The sequence below is a fragment of the Pongo abelii genome, chromosome 13 (genome assembly GCF_028885655.2).
Source record: "Pongo abelii isolate AG06213 chromosome 13, NHGRI_mPonAbe1-v2.0_pri, whole genome shotgun sequence".
Taxonomy (NCBI): Eukaryota; Metazoa; Chordata; class Mammalia; order Primates; family Hominidae; genus Pongo; species Pongo abelii.
The window spans coordinates 126,252,780-126,267,988 of NC_071998.2; the positions used below are offsets into that span (position 1 = coordinate 126,252,780).

Consider the following 15,209-nt stretch of genomic DNA (forward strand, 5'->3'; position numbering starts at 1 on the left):
CTAAATATGCATGAAAATACCATCGGCTACTTTTGCTTTCGAAAAACTTTATCTACAATGGAATCCATAGCACATACCCTCTTGAACCGGCTCCTTCTGCTGCCATATTTGTGAGACTCATGCTCCTTGTGTGTAGGTGTCACTGTGTAATTGTCATGGCTGTATGGTGTTCTACCCAATGGCTATCTTTGCATTTTTTAACATCCATTCTCTTCCTGATGGGTATGCAGGCTCATTCCAGTTTGGTGCTATGGTGAGTATTTGGCTGTAAGGATTCCTGGCCATGCCCCCTGGTATACATGACAGCCACAGCCAGGCCCTGAGGTGGGATTGGCAGGTTGGAGGACTGTGTGTCTTCTGCTCCAACAGTTGATGCCAAGCCATTTTCCAGGTTGGTTCCATCAATTCACATTGCTACTAGCAGTGTATGCAAATCCCCCTCCCACAGTCACCTCTGACACTGGTGACGTCCATCTTTCTAACTTCTGAGGCTCAGATGAGGGTGCTGCAGTGACTCCTTTGGGTGCTGATTTGCATTTCTCTGGTAAGTGAAAAGTGGAGCACTTTTTGATAAATACCTTGCTCCCTGCATGTCATCTTCTGTGAAGTGTCTGTTCACATCTCACATCTCATACCTTTTTTTTTAAGTGAGCGCTCTAAATCTTTTATTATTTGCAGGAATTCTTTCAGATATAAGCCTGTGATTTATTTATTTTTGTATAAGGTGTGGTAGGCAGAATAATTCCCCGCCCCCACAACTGCCCCGCCAAAGATGTCCTGCCCTAATACACACAAACTCAGAGCCTGCAAATACCTTCCATGGCAAAAGAGACTTTGCTGATGTGGTTAGGGATAGAGACCTGGACATGGGAGAGGATCCCAGATTATCCAGGTAGGCCTAGTCTAATCCCGTGAGTCTCAGGAGTGGAGAGCCTGTCCCGCGGGGCTCGGGGGGAGAGGTGACAGCGGATGAAGGGTCAGAGAGATGTGGTGCTGCTGGCTTTGGGGCTGGGGGAAGGAGTCTCGGCCAATGAATGCCAGTGACCCCTGGGGCTGGAAAAGGCAAAGAAGAAGGTTCTCCCCTAGAACCCCAGAAGGAGCCACCACTGCTGAGTCCTGCCTGCTGGCCCAGTAAGGCCCTGGGACTCCAGACCTACCGAGCCAGGAGGTGATGAGTTCTTGTTGTTTCAAGCCACTCCATTTGCGGTGACTGGTTGAGGCAATAGTAGAAAACTAAAGACGTGTGTGCCGCACAGTGATTCTGCCCCTCTGGCCTTACTTTGGTTCTCTTAGTGTCCTTCGGTAAGTGTGAGCTCTTGATTTGAATGGGGTCACACTTGCCACATTCCCTTTGATGCTTCTTAGGTCGTGGTTGAGAAATCTCCCCTAGCCTGGGAGCTGGAGAAGCCCCTTCTCCATCATCTCCTAGAAGCCTTGTGCAGCTTTTCCCACTGAGGTCCACGGTCCCCTCTAGCTGAGGTCTGTGTGTGGGAGGAAGGCCTCTTCGGAATCTTCTCTGTGCAGGTGGCTGACCAGGCGCTCACTTAGTGAGTGCTAAGTGTTTATCTCCTCTCAGCAGCCAACCAGCCCAAAGCATGAACTCTGCCGTGGTGGGAAGCAGAAAAGTTCCTATTAAACTTTCCTCCTTTTTAATAAGTGTTTTCTGGACCCCGAAGTGACTTTTTTCAAGAAGTGTGAAGTGTTGTGAGTGAGGCATGGGGGGATGGGGGAGGCTTGGGGGTGAAGGTGAGGATCGCCCTGTGTCAATTACTGGAGGTGGAAAATCCTTGCAAAAGTCACTCAACCTCCCTGAACATTGGTAATGCCATCTGCTAAATGAGGGTCCTGACTCTTCCTGACTTACCAAATTCCAGGGAAACACCTGCTGTGCAACAGATGCAGGAAAGTGATCAAAACCACTGGTGTTCAAGAAACACACATTGAAACTGGTAAAACTTTTCTGTCCCAAAGCAAACATATTTAGAAACATAATTCTCCATCTGGTGAGGTTGTGGGCATGTGGCGGCCTGACCGAGCTGGAGGCAAAGGGGCAGCTGTGGGCGTCATGGGAGTGTGCCTGGCTGGGGAAGTGGGGTGACTTCCACGACACAGCACTTGTGAGTGTGGCCTCCCCACTAGCAGGTGCGTGTGGAGGGGTCCTGGCCCGTCTAGGCGGGCCGCACCTTCATCTCTGACACCTTGTAGCTGTATTTGTACCCTTTCGCCGCACTCCAGTTGATACCATTGGCATAGCTCTCATGGGGTCCCCTGAGGTAGAGACCATTCAGGTTTGAAGCATGACAGTCGGCATACCACCAGGCTCCCTGGAACTTCTCAGCACAATTTGAAGAACTCACATCATTGTCTTGGTCTTTGGTGGAGAAGAAGTTGTTGTTGTGGGCCGTTAGAGAATTACCTGCTCACAGAAAATGTGGGGTTTGCAGATGCTAGAAAAAGCCCTGCCACTGTGAGACCCTCACCACGTCCTGCCTCTGAGCAGAGCCAACCTCACTTTAGCGATGCATGAGCCGAGGTACAGGTGCACAAATGACCCACCCAGGCCTTGGAGGAAGGGGAAGCAGGAGGCAACCTCTGGCAACCTAGTCTGGAAATTCCTCTCCACAACCTGAGGCCCCTGCTCCAGCAACCACCTGTTTCCTCCGGGGCTCCCCCAAACTGTCAGGCCTCGTGCTCTCTCCTGGAATAACCTCCCTCCTCCAGCCTGCACCGCTCCTTCCGGTCTCTCCCCACGTTCCCTGGGGCCCTGGTGGCCGTTGGTAGGTTCAGAACAGCCCTCACCTGGGGGCTCCTCCTCCATCTCAAGCCCTGAGCCCGAAGCTCATCCCTGGCTCCTACAGCTGAGAAGTGTCACCCCCTGAGCCTTGGTTTTACCACCTGCAAAATGGGGGTGACCTTCCCTGCCCTGCTGCCTTCCTTGGAGGTCACGCGTGAGATTGTGCCTGTGAAAGAACTGCACAGACTCCAAGGCTGTCATTTCCAAGGCTCCCCTGGGACTGCCTTGCTCCATGGAGCAGTTAGTTACACAGACTTCCAGCTGCAGCAATTCTCAGCGCCTTTCACGAATGAATGTGCACTGGGAATTCCCTAAGCAGACGCCCTGTAGGAAATGCCTCCCCAAATTGTGCAGCCAGAGACTCCTTTTGGTAAAGAATGTCCCACAAGGCTGGTGTTCCATGGAGCACAGTTTGGGAAACAGCTCCAAGGCACCCATGAGAAGAAGACATCGTCTTCCAGGTTTCAGCAGTGATGCTGGTGGGTCATCTCAGCCCTGCCCAGACGGCTCACTGTGCGGCAGACATAGCCTTAGGAATACCAGCCGCTAGGTCCTGTGAGCCCCACGCTGTACAGAGACACAAATGCTGGTGTCTGCTTGATAGATGGAGAAACGGGATGCAGAGAGGGGAGGGCCCAAGGTCACCAGGGGAGACAGAGCCAAGTTCTCTCTGCTTCCCAAGCCCCACTCAGGCCACCCAGCCCCAAGCAGACACTCACCCGCGGTGCCCTCAACAAAGGCTCCCAGTACCAGCTTGTACTTCTCCGCCTCGCCGGCCACCTTGAATGATCTGTACTTAGCAAACTGGTGGTTGCCCTCAAAGTCCACCAGGTCCACACGGAGCTCGCTGCTTCCTGTTGGAAAAAGATTTTAAGGCCCCAGCCTTTAAGATCTTTCTGTCACCAGGCATGAGGGCTGGGGATGGGTAATTTTTTTTTTTTTGAGACAGAGTTCCACTCTTGTTGCCCAGGCTGGAGTGCAATAGCACGATCTCAGCTCACTGCAACCTCTGCCTCCTGGGTTCAAACAATTCTCCTGCCTCAGCCTCCCCAGTAGCTGGGATTACGGGCATGTGCCACCACACCCAGCTACTTTTTGTTTTTTGTATTTTTAGTAGAGATCGGGTTTCACCATGTTGGTCAGGATGGTCTCGATCTCTTGACCTCATGATCCACCAGCCTCAGCCTCCCAAAGTGCTGGGATTACAGGTGTGAGCCACGGTGCCCGGCTGGGGATGGATACATTCTTAAGGGATGTCTGAACGTGGCATCCAGGAAAAAAATCAACTGGGAATGTCAGAAAATCCCTTGTTGCTATCAGACCCTCAGGGATGGCTTTCTGTTTCTAAACACCTTTCCCGTTATTTCAGAGACCTGAACATGCCCCACTGGAGTCCATTGGGTGGAAAGGAGCATTCTTTCATTTTGAAAGTGTACCTTCTCCTTCTAAGGGTTGGTGAGCCATTAACACAGCAGTGGGCAAAGCTATAATTGTAGTTTCTTTTGCAGGAATTTGAGGCACCTGAGTGGATACCTTCAATCATGCCAGGGGGCAGTGGGCAGGGATAATGGACCAGCAATTATACAGACTGCCTCAGGACCAGCTGTGAAACTCATCCCCTGCCCCAGAGGGTTGGGGGGAGGCCCTCTCACTCAGGTGAGTGCGGCTGCAGGGGACCTGCCAAGGCGTGGGCTGGAGGAGGCGAGCGTGGGCTCTCCACGGGACTAAGATGCCAGCTTCAGAGGCAGACAGACAGCTGGAGATGGGGGAAGGCTACCCCAAGCCCCAGTGGTCTCTCTCCTGCTTCCCACACTCAGGATCTAAGATGCCAGTGGGGCCAAGACCTGAAGAGGCCTTCAGCCCAGGGCTCTAACCGTTTCCCTTCCCGATGTTGCCAGAGCCTGTGGCAGGGGACGCAGCCCTTAGAGGTCCCAGTGCCACCTGAGTGTGCTGAGAGTCCAATCCCCTGTGGGCCAAGAGGCACTTATGTTGCAGGTGGCCCAGGCCTAAGGGGCAGGAGCACCTCAGGGCCCCCCAACCCCTGAGCCCCGGCAGTGGCCCTACCCTGGGCAGTCAGGGCGTGGATGTTGTCGTTTCCCAGCCAGAACTCCCCCAGCTGACTGCCGAAGCCCTGCTTGTACGCGGCCCAGTCCCGGTAGAAGTCCACGGAGCCATCCATCCTCCGCTGGAAAACCTGTGTAGGAGCCAGGATACAGAGTCAGGCGGGGCAGGCCGATGGCCCACAGCACGGGGGACCCGCCCTCCAGAGGAGCAGCATTTGTAGTTGGCAGAGCATCACGGGCCGGTGCCACAAGCATGCCCACCTGGTCTCCTCGCAGACCCCACGGGATGAAAGAGGAAATGCGGGCACAGAGAAGAGAGGCAACAAGCCCCAAGCCACACAGCAGGAGAGCACCGGTCCCCTCCCAGCCTCCCCGACGGCTTGGACTTTTACCCATGGGTCACTTCCCCCATCATCTATGATTGTCCCCATCCAGGGGAATAGAGAATTCCAGAGTGTGTTCTCCCCAGGTGTGCAGCCTGGCCTCCGGGACTCCCAGGCTGACTGCCTCTGCCCAGCCCCACACTCACAGTCCAGCCCCCTCCGTCCATGTCCATGTCACAGAGCACAGTCAGGGGCCGGCAGCTGGGCAGGTAGATGGTGTGCCAGCCACTCAGGAAATGCCCCCGGTCTAGCAGGTCCTTGCAGGTGCGCGGGCCTGGGAAGGGAACCCGGGGAATGGCTGCAGGACAGGAGCCCTGGGCAGGGCAGGGGCAGCGGGAGGGACGCCCCGGAGGGAGGAGCAGGGCCACAGGCTTCTGTGCGGACAGAGCAGACTCTGAGGCCTGGACAGGGACATGGCCCCCAGGGCCACGCAGCTGTGATGCCCACGCCCAGTCTGCCTGACCCTCCCACCTCCTAGTGTCTCCCCCACCTTTGACTCCTGGGCACCCGGCCTTCTGGGGTAGGTAATAGTAGAGCCCAGGTTGTCATGGCAGGGATTCAGGTGATAGCTGCCCATTACTCGAGTGATTGAGGGGGGATGATAGGTGCAGACAGGGTTCTGTCCTTAGATTCTGTAGCGTGAACGTGTGCAGCTGGCCCCGGGGGTGGGGGCAAGGCTTGGGTACCGAGGTCAGGGTGTGATCAGTCACCTGTCGCACACGACTGAGACTGCCCAGCGTCTCCTGTGTGGAGAGAGGAGACACTTGTCATAAGCTTGAAATCAGAGCCCTCGTCCTGGTCAGCCCCAGTGGCTCCCTGAGCACAGAATAGAGAATGGGCAAAGGCAGCTCCTCTGATGTCTCCAGGACACGTGGCACAGGCCTAGGGAAGGGCGGCCAGACTCGACTTCCCCAGAGGCACCGGCCACATGGTTGTCCATAGGCCCCTGCTGTGTAGCTTGAGCTTGGTGGGCTGTGGCAGGTGCTGTGGGTCCTGCTGGACGAACTGGACCCCTAGTGGGGCCTTCGCCACTGATAACAGTGGAATAACTATTCAAGCCTGGCAGGGTCACTCCAAGCCTGCCCTGCCTCCGCCCTAGCCTCTGTTTCTTGAGACTCAGGTATCAGCGGACCCTCAGCCCCCGGCTCCAGTTCTCATTTGTGTTTGTGGGCGGAGCGTGGGTCCGCGGACACTCAGCCCCCGGCTCCGGTTCTCATTTGTGTTTGTGGGCGGAGCATGGGACTGTGTCTTAGAGTCTTGCACATTTGGCTTTTTTAAACTTTTACAATTTTTGAATAAATGAGCATAAGTAAGACAGAAATTGAAATATTGAAGTGTCACCATCTACGCACTGATGTGGTCCTGCTGGCCACTGGGAGTGACTGCTGTAGACACCGGGGTTTGAGCCCTCGTGGATTCTGACAACAAAGCCCGTTGGGCTCCTTCCACCCCTCCCTCCCCACAGCCCGGATTGACAGGGATGTGGGCGGTGGGTGGCCGGACTGAGGCCTCCGAGACCCCTCCCCTGGACAAAGCCTGCAGAGGCAACTGCCTGGGTCCACGGGTGGCTCACCTTTCTCTCCACGCATCCCCTTCTCTCCTCGGTCTCCTGGAGGAAGAGGCAGGATAATGAACTTTTGACCCCAGACGTGTGGGCCACGGAGAGGCTGGTCCTAGGGTGGGCTCCTGGCCTGGACACTGCATCTCCCCAGCCCTGCAGGCTCACTAAGGCATCACAACGCCCAGGTCTCAATGGTGGGGAGGGGCCCTGAGGCCTGGAATATCTCAGGGTCCCTGTCCGCTTGCCACTGTCTTTCTCTCTCTGTTGCCCTGTCTCTCTGTGTCTGTGTCTGTGTCTCTGTCTCTCCCTCCCTCATTTCATTACAGACAGCTCCAAGGTCCCTGTTCAAGGCCTCCTTGCTCTCTGTCCCCTGGTTACCTTTGGGCCCTACTGGTCCTGCCTTTCCAGGGGCTCCAGGGAGACCGCGTTCTCCTGAAAATTCCAAAGACATATCACTGAGAAAAATGCAACCTAAACAATTCTCCCTGGAAATCTTTGCCCCAAGTGGTTAAGTCCTGACCCTCCCCCACGCTGCCTTGAACCCATTCTGGTTCCAGGAACCCTCAGAATTGCTAGCCATGGACTTAGCCTGGGGGTGACTGCAGATGGAGGTGAGGGAGTGATGGAGGGGCCTGCACCCCACCTTGGGCTCAAGGCAAGGTGCACCTGGCTCCTGTTTGTGCCTTGGGAGCAACCTGGGTTTCACCCTCTGTTGACCATAAGCCTGGGCACAAGTCACCCTCACAGAGCTCTACTGCCTAGCAAGGGACCAGGTTCTGGAACAAGGAATGCATCCTCAGAGAGCCTCATCCTACCATGTCCCCACACGGAGAGGGTGGGCGCCACGTGCAGCCACTGCTGCCAGGGAGGATCCAGTTCCACTGTGCGCCTGAGCTCCTGGGGTGTCACACAGCCCTCCACGCAGTTCTGACCAGAAAGGTGACCCTTCCATCCCCGATGCCAGCCAAGAGGCAGCCCCCAGCCCACTCGCTGACCCCAGTGGCTGAGGAGAGTGTGTGGGGGCTGGTTCTTGCTTTAGGGTATATTAGCCAGCCATGCCCACGGGTAGAAGCCTGGTTCAAGGGAAGTCTGAGCCAGACTTGATTCTTCTCCTGCCAGGGAAGGGCTTCCTCCCCATTGTTCCCTCAGCAGGAGATAGAGACCCCACTCTCAGGTCCAGCCTGTGGAGTGGGCACAGAGGACCTGGTCCCGGACACCCACACGGAAGCCTGGACACGTCAGCGAAAGTCCAAGTCATAGGGACATTTGAGCTTGTCCCATCTACACAGGGACATCCCCACCAAGTGCTCCGCAGGCATCATCTTGAATGCCTCCAGGCATGGGGAGCTCACCCCCTAAGGCAGTGTCCTTTCTGAGCTTTTGTGCACATCTGCCTTTATGCCATGCTTAGGGGGACCCAAAACCACCCAAGGGAGGTGCCTGCTGTTTGTTCTCCCATGTTCCCTGCAGACCCACATGCAGAGCTCAGGGCTCAGGATTCGGGTGCCCTCTGTGCCGTGAAGTAGACCAGTCCAAGTCCCAGCTCCACTCCTTACTCGTTTGTCAAGTAGGAAAGTCTCTGACCTCTTTGAGTCTCAGTTTTCCCATATGAGGCAGGAACAGAAGAAAGTGGTCACCTCAATTTTCAGGTGAGAAGGTAGAGGGACATAGAGCTTAGAAGTCGTGCCAGTAGCCGAGCAAAGCTGGTATTGGATCAAGGACTAGGAGACAGAGCTACAGAAGCATGTCCAAATGTGAGCTCATGAAATAGTTAGGAAAGACTCCCTCCATTTCAGAACCCTGTTGGGCCCTGGGAGTCAGCTCTGTTCCTGGCTCTAGCAGGGGCCAGACCCAGGCTCTTGATCTAGGAACCACGGTGGGGGTGTTGCCCAACTCCACATCCAGTTTCAAAAAGAGCAAGAGCCAGTGCCCCCCGCCATGCCTGGCCTCCCCACCCGGCCCGCACCTACCTCTCTCTCCAATGGCACCTGCCTCTCCCTTTGGCCCTGGGGCCCCGGGCAGCCCCGGGCAGCCTCGGAGAATGGTGAGCTTGTCGGAGCCCTCCAGGCCCACCACCTTCACCTCTGCAGAAAAACACAGGTGCCCACTCAGTGCCCGGCCCAACAGTGGCTGGGAAGTGAGGTTTTCTGCTCCGCTGGGGCCTTGGTCTGTCCTCACCCCTCAGGCACTGGTGAGGCGGAGAGGTGATGGGGGGCAGAGCCCTGGCATTGGAGGCCACCCCAACCTAGGGAAGCCCCATCTCCTCAGTGCTGTGTGTCCCGCGGCAAGTAACTTAACTCCTCTAAGCTTTGTGCACTGGGCTGCCAAGCGGGGATAATAACAAGGTTGTGTCCAGGATTTGGTTAAAGAATGTGCATTTTAAATCTCTTATTGTAATTTATGGCATTTAGAAAGAGCTTAATAAACAGTGGGCACTTTCAATAACTAATGACAATCAATATTTCTAAGAAACGTGGGGAATTGGGGCTGACAAAGCATTTTCCCTCCCAGACCTTGGGAATGTAGTTGTAGAATTACTGGGCTGGAAGGGGCCTTCTAGGTCCTCTGGAGAGGGGCAGTGTGGGGTCCAAGGACACAGAGCCAGGTGTGGCACAGCTGGAGCCAAACCAAGGTTGTTTACTTCTTTGAAAAAATATTTTTCATTTTGTTCATTACAAAATCTACACGCCCTGCTAAGGGCGCTCTTAGAGACTGTGGAACAGAGCAGTGCTCTCACCGGAGACATGGCAGCTGCCATTTTTGGGTTATTTGCTTTCTGTGTTTCCAGTCCTCCTTCCACTAGAGCAGGCTATAATTTACTATTTATGTTTCCTCCATAAATATGTTATCAGCCAGGGACACCAGGCCGTCCTTAGGAGCAGTCTCTTGCTGAGCATCACAGAACCACCTGCTCCCAAATCAGCGAGGGAAACACCTCACCACTGTTCAAACCCTTGTCCCTATCAACTGATTCCTACTGTCTTGGAGGAGAGCCAGAAATCTGCCTTTTCAACAAACCCCCCAAGTCCATGTGGCAGCCACCGTATTAGAGGGTCCTAGAGTGCCTCCCCGGTAAGCCCATAAGAAGATAAAGTCAACAGTATTTTCTTCCTTCTCAGTGACAGATTCCAGACCCATCTGTGAAGCTCCAATGGGCAAATCCTGGGCTTTCGAGGCAGACAGACCTGGTGACATCCCTGCGCTATCCCTCCATGACCCTGGGCAATGCCTCAGCTGCCCTGAGCCTCCACGTCCTTGCCTGAGGATAAAACAGATCTGTTGGGCATCTTCGCAGGAAGATGTGCATAAAAGGTTTTGCCTGGGACCCCCGAGTGTCAGTGAGTGGGGTTGTTACCAGCTTTTAGGGACCAGAAAACCCGGGTCCATCTCACCTGGACACGTGTCAGCAGCCTGGGCAGGCAGGTTCTTGATATGCAGGAACAAGACTAGCAGGACAGTGAGCCCCCGGGCCATAGTGGCTCCACTCAGCTCCATGCTCTCTGGCCTTTGACTCTGAAGGGTCCCCCAGCTCTAACAGGGCAGAGGAAGCCAGTTCTCGCCTTGTGCCACAGTTTCTCAACTCCCTGGGGGACACCCACTTCCTATGGGCCGCTTAGTTGCACCAACAGGAGGTATGAAGTCATCTCAAAGGATGTTTCCTTCCACTAGGCTCCAGCAAGATGCCCACCCCATTGGGCTCTCTTCCCCAGCAAAGACACCCTGCTCCCAGTCCAGAGAGCTCCTGAGACTCCTCTGCTGGAAAGGGTCGGCTTGTTTGTGGCTCAAGGAGAACACCGCCCCCACACCCCCTTTCCATTCCCCAGCTGTCCCCAAGCAATACTCGGAGACCTTGACCTTAACCTTGGGGGATAAGGAATGTTTTGCTGAAGACGCTTCCTTGCCTCATCTATTCCCAGAAAATTCAGGGTTTGTCAGTCATCAGGCGCTTATCATGAATGGAGAGGAAAAAAATGTTGAGCACTTGTTATGTCCCAAATACTATTTCCATCGTATCATCTTGCACCAGCCCCATTCTGTGGAGTAAATTATTTGAAAGTTACAGCTGGAGAAATTGAAGTCACTCCACTAGTAAGAGCCAGGCATTGGACTCAAGTCTGTCTAACGTCTTGTAGATCACTGGGATTGCTCATTTCACCTGAAGGTGGGGATACCTCTTGTTCCCCCAAATCCTTGAGGCCGTGTTCCTACTCCGCATCTCGTGCTGTGAATCATGCTTAGCCGGGACACGTTGTGGGCACTTTGTGCGGGATTTTTAGAACGTATAGAAATGGTCACTAAGGAGAGTCAGATGGTAGCAGGACCGAGGAGCTGGGAGAGGTGTTGTTTTGTGGTTTGTTATGTGGTTTGCAACTTCTCTGAGCCAGCGTGTGTAGACTGGGTTTCCAAACTCACGGGCTCCCCAGGTGGGAGAGAAGTGGAGGGGCGGCCCAGGGATGGGGGATCCAGGAGACACAGGACCTTGTGTCCAGACTCTCTGGGCACCACAACAACTCTAGACTGTGTGTGTTTGTGTGTGTTGGCTCCAGCCTGTTGAGAGACAAGGGCAGGAGGCTTCATTGCCTCAGACCCCGCCTAGTGTCCCTGAGCCACTGGCCCAGGCGGGAGAGGTCTGGGTGTCAGTGGTGCGACCTCCTTTCTTGGAGAGGATCCAATTCAGGAGCAACACTCACCTAGGATTGGGTCAGAACAGGGAGAGAGGCAGCAGGTCTGTGCCCCTCAATTCCATTTTCCGGCTTCCCCTGGGTGTGAGGGGACCTCCTCTTCCTTGCAACATCAATGGGTTTATTTCAGGTGAGAAGCCAACACCACCTTCAGATATCAAGTTAATGTTCCCAAGAGTATGTGAGCCCAAGAGTATGAAAGAATGCAAGATTCTGGCAAGTTAAAATATCTTAACATTGGATCAATAAAAGTCATTTGATTCCTGGCAATGGCAGTTTAGGTATTTGGGGGCATCCTATTAAGGACAAACAGACAAAACCTTTAAAAAGAGATGTGCTTGAAGGCACCATCAAGCTAGCTATGTAGTAAAGGATCACTTTGCCAAGCTCTTGGGAGCCACAGAAATCTTAGAGAAGTGAAACTAGTAGTGGGGACCTCTTTTTGCACAGGGATTTGCCAATCTCCAAAAAAGAGGTGAGAAGTTGGGCAGTGATTTCACCATCTTGCAGAGCTGAAGGTCAAAGACCGGGGCCTACAGCCTGCAAAAGGTATGGGTTTGGGGTTGGCTTTCAGAAGGGCTGCACTCTAGCAATAGGATGAGTGAGCAACAACCAACCTTCACACGGGCTGCAAACTGGTTTTGAGACATGTGAGTGTCCCAGGAAAGGAATCTCAACTCCTGGAATTATTGCTCATGCCCCCAGGCTCCTCGCTGAAAGAAACAAAAATCTTCTCTGAAGGAGAATGACATCATCCCAGGTCATTATTTCTGCAAAGTGTTTTATTTTTTTCAAATGAAATGTTAGAACACAATCAACGATAACCAGGCTCATGGAAATAAAAGACAATGTGTACAAGGACCAACAGAAACAACAGAGTATAGAAAGAGGTCTTTGGAAGCTGTGGATACTGAAGTTACAACATAATTAACAGGGAAAATGGAAAACCATCCTCAGAGACTGAGAACAAATAAGGATGCTTCTCATCACCACTCGGGTCAACATTGTATTGTATGTCACTGTCCAGTGCAGTAGGCAAGAAAACAAAACCATAAAAAGATTGGAAAGGCAGACACAAAGTTGTTATTTTCAGAAGACATGATTGAGGATGTAGAAAATTCAAGAGTTTCTACAGATAAACTAGCAGAATAAAAAGTTTAGCAAAAATCAATTTTGCTTCTAAAAACTAGCCTCAAAGAATTTAAAAATGAAATTTAAAAAATTTGCATCAGCAACACCAAAGTCAAATAACTGTGAATAAATCTAACAACATCCATGCTGGTCTTCTGTGTACAAAACTATCAAATAGGAACTGAAAGACCTAAAAGAAGATTAAAATAATTAGAAAGATATTCTACGTGTGTGGATTAGAATACCAAATATAGGAAAAATATTCATTTTCCCTTAATTTATCTAGATATCCACTATATTATCAATTAAACTACCATTTTCTGTGACAATTGACATGATGAATTTAAAATTTATATAAAGTGCCGGGTGCAGTGGCTGTAATCCCATCACTTTAGGAGGCTGAGACAGGTGGATTACTTGAGGTCAGGAGTTCAAGGCCAGCCTGGCCAACATGGTGATACCCTGTTTCTACTAAAAATACAAAAATTAGGCCTGGTGGTGGGCGCCTGTAATCCCAGCTACTTAGGAAGCTGAGATAGGAGAATTGCTTGAACCCAGGAGGCAGAGGTTGCAGTGAGCCAAGATTGAGCCACTGTACTCTAGCCTGGGCAACAGAGTGAGACTTCATCTCAAAAAAAAAAAAAGAAAAAAATATATATATAGCAGAATGTAGTGGTACGTGCCTGTAATCCCAGCTACTCAGGAGGCTGAGGTGGGAGAATTGCTTGAACCCGGGAGGTGGAGGTTGCAGTGAGCTGAGATTGCACCACTGCACTCCAACCTGGGCAACAGAGTGAAACTCTGTCGCAATAAATAAATAAATAAATAAATAAATAAATAAATAAAATTTATATAAAGGCAAGGGGCTGATAGCTGTGATACTCTTGAGCAAGAAAAAACAAGGGTGAGTTGCTTGAAGTGATGCCAGCAGTCGTTATCAAGCAATAGTGATGGAGACAGTGTGGGGCTGGCTTAGGCGTACACAGCAAACCTAGGGAAGTGAGTAGGGAGTGCAGAAACAAATCCAGGCACATACGGACCCTAGATTTGGGACATGGTGGCTCTGAAGATCAATAGTGAAAGAATAAACTTTCAATGAGTGGCACAAACTACTGAATAGTCATATGGAAAAACAAGAAGTGACACTTGACTTTTATCAGATAAAAAAAAATCTGTGTCAGGAGAAGGGTAGACCCAAATGTGAGAGGGAAAACAGCCGTTTTAGATCATATTGTAAGATCTCCAATAGCCTTGCAGGTACTTTATATAAGATGGAAAACCACAAACCATAAAGGACAAGTGGAAAAATTGATCACGAAAGTTGTATTATTTCTTTTTCAAAATATACCACCGTGGGAGGGAAAAGACAAGCCAGGACAGGGAAGAGAGATTTCAACACACAGAAGTGGCAAAAGGCTTGTATCCAGAATAAAGGGTTTCTGTAAATCAACAATGTTGCAGAAAGTGGGAAAGTGACTTCAACAAACACTTATAAAAGATAATATTTAAGAGATGATGGAAGTATGAAAACATGCTCAACTTCATAAATAATCCAAGAAATGAAAACTTAAATCTCATGAGATGACTGCATACACTAAAATTTTTCAAAACAGCCAACTCTACAAGGTTTTGGTGAAGATGTGTCAGAAACCTTGGTACAAGCACTTTGGAAAACTGGCAGTATTCCCAACAATTCCCTATGGCCAGCATATTCCGTAACCAGCGATGTTCAGCTCAGTTCTACTCAACAGAAAGGTGTGCCCAGTTGGAAAGAAGACACGTATGAAAATGTCCAGCCCCACGCCGGAAATAACCCAAACGTCCATCCGCAGCAGAATGGGGCCATCAGCTGAGGTTCGTTCATACTGGAGCATCCTGTAGACTCATAAAATGATTGGATTCCAGCTTCACGCAAAAGCTTTGTTGAAATCCGCAAGCACACGGAGCATCCAGGGCGCCAGCACTAAGGAATGCGAACTGTTCAGTTGCATCTGTACGGAGTTTGAAAGTGGGCAAAGCTGAACAGCAGTGTGAAGGAATGTATGCTCAGTGGCAACGTGGAGAGAAAGGCCCAGACCATGCCAGTGAGATGACCACTCCCTTAGGAGGGGCCAGTGAGACGACCACTCCCTTAGGAGGGGGAGCCATTAGGCCTGGAAGGGGCACAGGGGGCTGGTGATGGGTTTTGGCTTCATTGGGTGATGCATGTTTAGTTTATGCACTCTGGTGAATGGGTGTTATATTTCACTTAAAAGAGCAAGCTTAAATAAACTATTTAAATAAAATAAATAGAACACATAAGGGTCACCATCATCCTGTATTGTTTCCACCACGAGCTATAGCCCAGCTGTCTCTGGGAGGCTTGGAGATGTTGAATGGCTGCTGGTTCACTTCCCTGTTGCAGCTCCAGCTTCTGGGAGGTTGAGCAGCCCCTAGCCAGGCTGTTGCTCCACGTGCTGGGTCTGCAGCCTGAGATGAGCCTTGGAAGGATACAGAGGGAGAGGCCAGCCAGTGAGGCTGGCCAGAGTGAGGCTGGTCAGAGTGGGGCTGGTCAGAGTGGACAGAGGGAATTCCTTCCCCCGGACCATGCCCACC

At 51.9% G+C, this 15,209-nt stretch overlaps 1 protein-coding gene across 4 annotated transcripts; it reads right to left on the reverse strand.

The window, feature by feature from the left end:
* Positions 1-693: 693 nt before the first annotated feature.
* On the reverse strand, positions 694-10,340 carry FCN1 (ficolin 1). 4 transcript variants are annotated; one of them, XM_024252292.3, is made up of 9 exons: positions 10,194-10,340; positions 8,772-8,885; positions 7,180-7,233; positions 6,814-6,849; positions 5,951-5,983; positions 5,387-5,514; positions 4,859-4,988; positions 3,514-3,648; positions 694-2,416 (listed from the first exon to the last, which is right to left on the reverse strand). In XM_024252292.3, the coding sequence occupies exons 1-9, from the start codon at positions 10,294-10,296 to the stop codon at positions 2,169-2,171; spliced, it is 981 nt and encodes a 326-aa protein (XP_024108060.1). In that variant the 5' UTR covers positions 10,297-10,340; the 3' UTR covers positions 694-2,168. The 4 variants fall into 4 exon arrangements, with proteins under 4 accessions (XP_024108060.1, XP_054376848.1, XP_054376847.1 ...); XM_054520873.2 differs by lacking the exon at positions 7,180-7,233 and having other exon boundaries at positions 10,194-10,334; XM_054520872.2 differs by lacking the exon at positions 6,814-6,849 and having other exon boundaries at positions 10,194-10,334.
* Positions 10,341-15,209: the final 4,869 nt, after the last annotated feature.